Here is a 9,977-nt window from a genome sequence, read left to right as displayed (position 1 = left end):
GTTATGCACTTTATTGTTGATATATAATATATTGTGTTTATACACACATGCCAATCTAGCGCCATACTTTTTTATTCATACTGTACCTTTCACACAATTTTGTCACATTGTAGTGTCAGCGGCTGTTTTTTTGGTAGCACAGTAAGTTTTACACATTTCCGAGTATAGCTTTAGAAATACTTTAATAATAATTGCATTTACTCTTTATAACAATGCTATCATATCTATACACATTTTCTTCATATAATCTGATTTTGTGGAATTGCAATAAACATTATACCATACCACAAATAAAAGCAATAAGACAGTTTGAGACTTGTGTTTATATAGAATTTAATCAAAAATACATACAGCCTCAGACACTGTTTCTGTAACAGCTCCTTCAAGATTTTAGCAGAATAGCTACTGGAAGTTGTTTTTTGTCAGCCAGTCAACAGAAGAACATTTATAGCAAAAGTAGAATACATCTCACACACATAGCAGCATCCTGAGATGCCGAAAAAGGACAAATTAGAGAAATGCTTCATAGCTCCAGGGTGTAGGGACATCATGCTACTTCTTAATGTCTAGGATTGCACTCCCAGGACCACGATGTTTTGCACTACAGATATTGCAGAAGTAAACAGGAGACATCTAAAAAAATAAAAAAATAAACACACAATCAATACCTAAAAATTTAAATAAAGTTTTCTAACTGATATATATTTTCCTTCCCCTTGATATTCAGTCTTTGAAGGTTATTTACAGTCCTTTACTTATACTTAATATTGAGCAAAGGGTCTGCCTGTCACACTTTGTAGTCAATAGACAGACGAGACCCACAGCACCAGAATGAGCGCTCTTGGTCAGTATTTGCCTTAGGGGAGCCCTGGAAATAAACTATGCAGACAGTTAGGCACCTGGGAGGTGCTCTTTTATCATCCTGCATCCATATTCATTTCGGTACAATTGATTGGACAACCTCTCATTGTTCAAAGTGGAAATAGTGACGTCCTTTATGGGCAAAGCACAGGCTTGCTTTAAAGTAGGTATAAAGTCGAAAGTTTTTTATTTTTACCTCAATGCATTCTATGCATTAAGGTAAATAAACCTTTTAGTAGTGGTTCCTTCATACTTCCTCCCTAAACACTTAACTGAGTCCTACATTGATCCAGCACTGTGCCCGTCCTCTCTCCCCTCTTTCACAGGCTTGGCTAAGAGCAGCAGGAACCATTGGTTCCTGCTGCTGTCAGTTGAATACTGTGAGGTGGGAGCAGGGGACGGAGCCAACCCTACACATGTGCAGCTTTCTATGGGGTCACACACAGAGTGGAGACAGCACCAGAAAGGGACCCCATAAGAGGTTAAAAATTGACTTTACAATTGCTTTAAAGAAATCAAAAATGTAGAAGGTAGTCAGTGGAAGACTGACAGTCAAGATACTGCTATAAAAACTGCCCAACCATTATTTTTGCTGCCATGTTCATGATTTTAAGGATTTGTATATACCAGAGTAGCTGACAAATGCAAGCTTTTACATTTGAAAATTGAGCAGCTCAAATTCAAATGCTTTTAACCTGCTTTTCCTGCAATGCAAAAGCATCTCCAATAGGGTATGCTGCATTTAGAGAAACACAACACAATGCAAAGCAGGTCAGATACAGGCCCAAAACTGTCATCCACATTGTACCATTGAGGTAAATGGAAACCTGCTGACCTGTGTTTAATATGAGCTTATTTTTCAATCATTTTTATTAAGGTTATAAACCATACAGATATAAAAACCATACAATACAGTATACAGAGAAGTGTTCTCAGACAATATTATTGACCTACAGCATTGGTCATTAAGGAACTGTTGTAGGGCTTTTTTGGGATATAACTATAGTTCTGAAGAACAGAAGATTGATCCTCTGAAGAAGAACTGCATGGTTGAAGGCACCTCCATCTAAGTTGAGGGGCCATCTCAGCCATGACTGATTACGTAGATAGTCATTATGTTTGAGTACACAGCTCACAAACTAGGAGTGGGCTAATGGCAACTGACCGGCGGTTACAGAAGACTCCTCAAACTGTCCAACGGTTTAATAAGTAGGGAGAAGGAGAAAAGAGGAAGAAAAACAAGGGATGAATGAAGGGGAAAGAAACAGAGAGCCTCTCCTGGGGCACTTAGAGTGTAGCCTCATATCTGACAAAGTTGACCCCGTCAGGTATGTAATCTAGGGGTCCTGGGTGTTCCATATGAGTTTCAAACTAACATCAAACAATGCTCATTTACAGAAGCCTTGAATTACTTAAACCTTTAGGAGCACATTAAGAGAATACTGTCACACCTGTAGAACCCAAATTATTCTTATAGGAATGTATAGAGCAACCATCACTAAATGACTTTGGTCCTGACCTGGAATGAGAAATAGGTCTGTACAGACTGCAGCGACTGCCTGGGTCCCCGATCTTTCCCACACACTCCATCCAATCTTGTCCCAAACACTCCCTTCCTCTGCCCTGCTGTGAAGCTGACACTATAATCTTTACTGCAGGGCAGAAAAGGGGAGGGCTGGCTGATCTGGATAGAAAATGGGAGCAGCCCCACTTTTTAGGTTAACTAGCCTTGATTGGTTGCTATGAGGCAGGGTGGTCCTAGAAACCAATCACCCACTAGTATTCAGGAAAAGTTGGAAAGCTCCCACTCTCCATTCAAGCCATCACAACTCCCCCCCCCCCCCCCCGACCTTCTATGTAAGGTAGGGCTGGGTGCAATGTAAAGGGAAGGCTGTAATTTAAAGGTGGGTTGTAATATAAAAGCAATACTGCAATATGAAGGGGGCATTGTAATGTAGGAGGGCTCCCACATAAAGGGGTAGCATGATATGTAAAAGGGGGACTGCACTGTAAAGAGTGATGCTGCAATAAATATAAAGGGACAGCGCCTAGAGGCGATTCAGTTCGCATTGTGCGCTATATAAGTATTTCATTCATTCATTCATTCAAGGGACATGCTGTGATGTATTTGGAGGGACTGATGTAAAGGTGGGCACTGTAATGTAATTGAGTTGTACTTTAAAGGGGGGCTGAAAAGTAAAGGGAGCTGTAAATTGAAGGGGGGGGGGGGTCTGTAATGTAAAGGGGAGCTGTATTGTAAAGGGGAGCTGTATTGTAAAGGGGAGCTGTATTGTAAAGGGGGGACCTTGATATAAAGAGGAGCACAGTGTGAAGACAGGCTCCTATGAAGTAAATAGGGTCTGTGATGTAATGGGGAGGACACTGATGTGAAGGGAATGACTGATGTAAAGAGGGGACTGTGATGTGAAGGATTTGAGTCATAGAACGTTACTGATCAGACCTCTGAATTTTAATTCATTACCCCTGGTACAGAGGTTAAAATACATGGAAATATGACAGCTCGCTAAACTCTTGTTCAGTACACTCTAATATTTTCTGCAGGAGAGAAACTTTCGAAATCCTATGTATCCTCTTTAAATGGGGGGGAATACACTCAAAATAAATATATGCTAATGTGTAAGGGTCATCTAACTCATTCTGGCTAGACATTCTATACACATACAAAAGCTTCATAGAAATAGTGCAGTCATTTAATCTCCTCTATTAGATGCTGCCTGATTGCGATGCCATCCCAGGGGTCATGTAAAGCACAGCAATTCTCTCACTGCCTATATCAGCTTATTTGAGATATTTGAAGTAGATTATGAGAGCTGCTTACTGTGTTACCAACAGGCAGACACTCTCTATGGAACATGTGTCTGCAGTGAAATACCACCACACCAAGCGGCTTAGAAGTATCTGAAAAGCAAAGGGAAAATATTGCATATTAAAACAGTGGAGCAAATGTTTCATTCAATAAGCATACACACTACTAATTTTGAAATATACAGAGATTTGATAATACTGTATCAAAAAGTGAAATAGGCATCTTTAAAGGGTTATTTCATATTTAGCAAAAACTGCCTAAGCATGCAAGGGGTGTTTATAGATAAAATCAAACTGTGCAGCTTTGACTGAAGTTGGATAATGCCCTTGCTATAGGAGTAGGTCATCTACACACCTCCCAAAGCCTGGTTGAAAAGCTTCAAGTAATACCATCTTGCCTTGTTGCTAGGATGTTACTAAACACTTCCAGCTGTTACTGTTCACCACCAGATCACAAGAGTAATCTCTTACACCACTGCACATGTGTGGTCCACTATCTCTTCCATTGCTGCTCTGCTAGGCTCAGGCTCAGGGCTACTGCAATGGGAAAGAGAGAGAGAGAGAGAGTGCATGGGGGTCAGTGGCAGCCCGTGCATTGTGTGCGAGTGTATGGGGGTCAGTGGGCGGACATGGCACAGAGCAGAGGAAGCTGAAAAGAGGAGAGGAGACGCCGGAGAAGAGGATACCTTACCAAGGTAAGCACCGGTCCTCCTGCATGGGGTGTCCCGTGATCCATCCACGCGTGGGGGGTGTGTTAGCGGACCGGGGTGTCCCTCGATCCATCCGTGTGTGGGGGGGGGGGTGCTGTGTGAGTGGAGTGTCACTGGCAGCATTTGATGGGAACACTGGCAACATTTGATGGGCACAGTGGCAGCGTTTGATGGCACAGAGGCTGCAATTGATTGCACAGTGGCAGCATTTGATGGGCGCGGTGGATGGAATTGATGATTTTTTTCAAATTTTTTTGCACCAGCTACCACTGATGGGGGTTGAATCAGATAAAGAGCTTGCTTTGATGGTGGGGGTGAGCAGTAACATCTGGGAGTGTCTTAGCAGTGTTGTAGCAAGGCTATGGGAGGTACAAAAATGTCCTACACCTATAGCAAGGGCATTATTCAACATAAGTTGATACAGCACAGTTTGTAAGTATCTACATGCACCCCTTACCAGCACAGCTAGTTTTTGGTAAAGGTGTACTAGCTCTTTAAAAGCAATTGGGCTTATGTAGGTGTCTAAATATTCAGTCTGTAGTTTTTATAACTGTGCTGGCTCATTATTAAAATGATACACGGACTCCATATTTACCTTTGCTACATGTCCCTGCACCTGACTCTTCATCTTCAAAAGCTTGCAAAACATAGCGACCTAGAGCAGCCAGGATTCACTTTACTAACTTGATACCAGTGCAATATGGTTTTCTGCTTGGTTGCTATGGGTATTGGCCCTTCTGTGTGCCTCTCACTTTTTTTTATCCCTTTATTACCTGAAGGAAAAAAAAAACCTAAAATGCTTGAACATAGGGTTTTGTAACTTTGACAGGTGTTAAAAAAAATATCTTTGCAACTATTTAGTGTATCCAGGTAGAATATATATTGTTTTTTTTAGGGCAAATTGGACCTTCTTTGGGTGGAAAATGGTAATGGATATTTTATTATCATCAAAGAAAAACTGGGCTAAAATGGTAAAATATTTTTTAAATTTTAGTTTATGATCATCACGACCCACCACCAAATAAAAGCCCAAAGAAATTATCCTAGTTTGTACAGGGAAATCAATTACATGTACATTATTTGTTATTTGTACCTGTAGTAGAACCGGAAAACAATTGTGCATTTTTGCCTGCCATGTGTGGGCAGGCTGAATGTACCAAGTTGATCGATCAATCAACTTGGGTACAACCAGCATGCTGTATTCCCATGTAATTTATCCCATTGCTAGTGCGTCCTATAACCACTAACAATAATCCCTGTATTTTCCCGACGGGGACTGCTCCCCCCCATCAGGAGCAGACTATTGCTCCGCAGGAGGGTTTCCCCTGTCAAAGTTAATGGGGGAATTGTGCGGATTTCTTTACTGCAAACCGTGGTTGCAGGAAAGAAATTTGCACCGTCTATGGCCTTCTTAATACTGACTTCAACACTAAGATCAACCCCTGATTTAACCATTTTGTCTTTACTTTAACAGATTTCTACTGTAAAAAGTAGCCTGGGGAGAAGATGACACCTGCTGGAAAGGGATGTAACATCCTATCCCCGAAAGGTGACTACCTTACAGAGTTTAGTTCTGCTTTTAGAAGCGATTACTGTGACAGACTCCTAAACAATTACTGCCACTTTGCAGATTAGGAATCTGGCAGTAATTAACATCAGCTCTTAGGTGGTGAACATAACAGAACTGGTGCTCAGACTGGGGCATGTCTATGCCACATGAATCACAGCTTCCCACACAGGGCTCTATTCCAGGCAAATTTAGCCATTGGGTGGGAGATTCCCTAATCAAAAGGTGAATGTAAATAAAAGGAGGGGGGAGACCGGTGTCCATATTTAGTAAATAATGAGTCACAGAGTGGACAGGCATGAAGGGGATCTGAAAGACCAGTCAGTTCCCCCATCAGGCCTGCATTGCTTCTGATTAACAGTGGGCAGCAGTGGGTGCCATAGATGTAAGAAAATACAAAGGGGACCCAATGTGAACTAGTCTCTCAGTTCCACCCCGCTACAAACCCCTGATGTGGGACAGGCGCACTGCCGGGGGGGGGGGGAGAGGAGGATACTGCAGAAGGGTTATCTATGCTGGACACTCCAAACTGAATGTCAGCCTCTGACAGAAACAGGTACATGAATCTGGTGCAAATGCTGACAATTTTGGTGCGGAGGCCCAATGGAATTATAAGGGGTGTCTATTACACATCCTGCTGTGGACATGCCTCATATATGCGGTGTCATGGAAGCAATCCCACCTGTGTGATGTTGCATATATTGCATATAACGTTGGTGTCAAGGGGTTATTGAATACGTTAGAAGTTGGTCCTGTGCACAGGGCAATGTAAGAACTACAACCCACTCCATGGGAATTAAAACTTCCTATATGAGGAAGTAAACAAAATTATTGTCATGTTCTTGACTTTTTCCTTTTTTTCACCGGAATAAGTAAACATACATTAAGAAAAAGATCATGGCCGTGTTTTATTTGCCACTTGTATCTACAGAAGAAAAAACACATCAATATGTGGAGAGAGAAGTGTGAGATGAAGTGTTTTTAACTGCATTTATAACATGAATACCAATAAGATGGTTGATAAACAACCTGCTTGGCAGTCTCACAGTATATTATGTTTGTGTTATCTCTCTAGAAAAAGCCCTACGGACAGTTTTTACTTTGGCAAGGCTTTCTTAATTCCTTTTCCCAATCTAATATACAATTGTGTTGCATGCTCGTCATGGGATGATGAATGCTAATTCTTCCAGACTGCAATGACAATGAATAAATACAGAAAAAACATTCTCTGCATAATTTTTATCCAGGGGAATAATCCCCACTTGCCAGATATTCATGTCATGAGCAGCAAAAAAAAAAGCTGGAGATCATTAGAGAGAATTAATTATTTCTATGCATGTCAAACACCAGTACAGGCAGACATGCAAGTGAATTACACACATTAGCTGACATTCACAGTGCTTAGAATGTTAAGATAATCATGTACCACTCACCGTTTATATAGACACAAAACCAAGAATGTTATGTAATGTAATATACTGCAGCTTACTAATCATTGGTGTGGTGGCTGCATTTGTTTTCTTTTTCCAACCTTCTTTTGATTTTCACCAGGTAACACACTTCCTGTTCCATGGTGCCTACATCACTCCTTTCATTTATGGAGGGAATCATGGTTGTAACCCTATGCTGCTATCCTGATATGGACTAAAAACATTTTCATATCTCTTCCTCTTCACTATCTACTAGGCAGGGCAATTGGCATGTTACAGAAGATGGCTAGGAAGGAACATGGAAGTGACAAGGACACTGCCTTTCTGGTATTTTGTGTACTTGCTAAAAATGTTCTTAAGAAAAAAGAAATGCAGAAACCACATGTATGCTGCAACATATGGCATTTTTTTATTCTTGGGTTTATTTATCCTTTATCTACATTTACTGATATTTTTCAATCTGTGAATGATCACAGAGTGGTAAACGTGATATGATTTGTTAACTATAAAAGGACAGGAAACACAGTACCTGTTGGCAGAATGGGTGACAAACACACTTCACAAATATTGTCCTCTGAAAAAAAAAAAAAAATAGAACATGTATTAAAAAAAAATCAATGAGCAATAACATATGCTTACTGGAGTAGATGCATTCTGCTCTACCTAACCTCTGAGTGTTACTGCTCCCACACATAGCAAATTACTTCATTAGTTATAAATGGTCAGGACTAAAAAAAAAAATAAAAAAAAATAAATGCATACATTAGGGGTCCCTTGGAGGGAAATACTTATTCTCCCGACAGAAACTCTTGGTATCAGCTGCTATCTCTCTTTTTGAGTCAATGTTTTGTTCTAATCAGGAGAGAATTTTGTATAATGGAAGTGTCTTGAGGCTGTTTGAACTGAACAGTTGAGAGTTGGTGCTGGGCTGTGAGAAGAAGACACTTTCATTGCCCCACACTAGAAGAGAATGGTGTCACCATGTAGGCCCAATTTGGGAAGTCCCCCACTCAGTGGAAGCACAAAACCATTCACGTGTTCCCCTGGTCTATCTAGATCAGGCCTAATATAAAAACACTTGTTTCTGATTGAGGTGATCTATATATGGAATTCAGACAGAGTGCAACAATGTCTCTAGAAAGAATAATATAACTGAGACTTGGATATTTATTGCTGTTCTTGTTGACATGAAACCGTTGAAATAAAACACACGTTTTTAAAACTGATGTTGCATTTCCAAATGTGTTGACAATCCTCTCATTTCACAGCACCATTAAAAGAACCTTTGTAAAGACAATACTGGAACAAGGTGGCAGTGTACATAGAAGGGTCTGGGGGTACAAGGTGGAGTGGATTATTAGTGGAGAATTACTGGAACCTGCCTCATGAAGAGAAATGAGTGGGAACTATGCAAAGATGTGAACGGTGTCATAACTTTTACCTGATGAATTGGGGATGAGAATCTGGTGAGGCGCTAGTTAATAGAGCAAAAATATTCTGACAACTAGTGAATGCCCTATCCACAACAAAAGACAGCATTCTGATTTGGGTTCATGAGTAGAGAGTTACTGAATGAGTCAGCAGATGAGTGACTTGTCCCTTTTTGGATAGTTTCAATCAGATATGCAATTTGATGTCTCATCAGCTAGTCCATAGTGCCTTTAGACTGCTGACCCATACTGCTTTACTCATTCATTTTGTTGCCCTTCTTTGGACCCTCTCCAACTCAAGCACATCTCTTTTGAGGACAGTTGACCAGAACTGGACGGAATACTCCAGATGTGGCCTAACTAGAGTTTTATTAAGATGGCAGGATTATAGTTTTATCTCTGGAGTATATCCCCTTTTTTATGCATGCTAAAATTCTGCTGGCTTTGGTAGCTTCAGCTCGACATTGCATGCTATTATGGCTCAGTCTGTCTTCTACTAGGACCCCCCAGGTCTTTCCCCATCGTTAATTCCCCCAAAGGTCCTCCCTCTAGTGAGTATTTTGCGTTTATGTTTTTAGCCCCCAAGTTCATTACCTTACATTTGTCCACATTAAACCTCATTTGCCATTTAGTCGCCCAACCCCATTATTTTGTTCAGGTCTTTCTGCTAAATTTCTATATCCTGATGTGTAGTTATTGCCCTGCTTATTTTTGTGTCGTCCGCAAAAACTGAGATTGAGCTATTTATCCCAACCTCTATATCATTTCTGAATAAATTAAACAGAATTGGTGCCAAGACAGAGCCTTGGGGTATCCCACTTACTACTCCAGACCAGTCTGAGTACACGTTATTTATCACCACCTTTTGGACACGCCCCTGTAACATTTTTTTTTGTATCTAAAAACAAACCTTATGGCCCATGCTTGCAGACCTCAGCTTGTAGATTAAGCTTTTTTGGGGAACTATCAAATACTTTTGCAAAGTCCAGATACACCACATTCACAGGTCCCTTACTTATCTAGATGGCAGCTCACTTCCTCATAGACTGTCAACAGATGAGTCTATCAGAAACGACCCCTCAAACCCATGCCAATTACTACTAATGATACAGTTTTCTTCAGAAAATTCTTGGATATAGTCCCTTATCATCCT

The 9,977-nt window shown here is 40.7% G+C and overlaps 1 protein-coding gene across 1 annotated transcript in view; it reads right to left on the bottom strand.

Moving 5' to 3' along the window:
* Window positions 1-316: 316 nt before the first annotated feature.
* Window positions 317-9,977, bottom strand: part of VPS41 (VPS41 subunit of HOPS complex) — a 487,204-nt gene continuing 477,543 nt past the window's right edge. Inside the window, exons 27-29 of the mRNA XM_077491629.1 lie at window positions 7,924-7,968; window positions 3,701-3,780; window positions 317-633 (exon numbers count right to left, since the gene is read on the bottom strand). Of these exons, the coding sequence (XP_077347755.1) occupies window positions 553-633; window positions 3,701-3,780; window positions 7,924-7,968 (206 nt within the window). The 3' untranslated portion in view covers window positions 317-552. The remainder of the gene's footprint in view (window positions 634-3,700; window positions 3,781-7,923; window positions 7,969-9,977) is intronic.

The sequence above is a fragment of the Lithobates pipiens genome, unplaced genomic scaffold (assembly GCF_037356315.1).
Source record: "Lithobates pipiens isolate NorthernLeopardFrog02 unplaced genomic scaffold, aLitPip1_a1.2 Scaffold_19, whole genome shotgun sequence".
Lineage (NCBI taxonomy): Eukaryota > Metazoa > Chordata > Amphibia > Anura > Ranidae > Lithobates > Lithobates pipiens.
The sequence above is the reverse complement of the archived record's forward strand: the minus strand, read 5'-3'. Positions and strand labels throughout refer to the sequence as shown.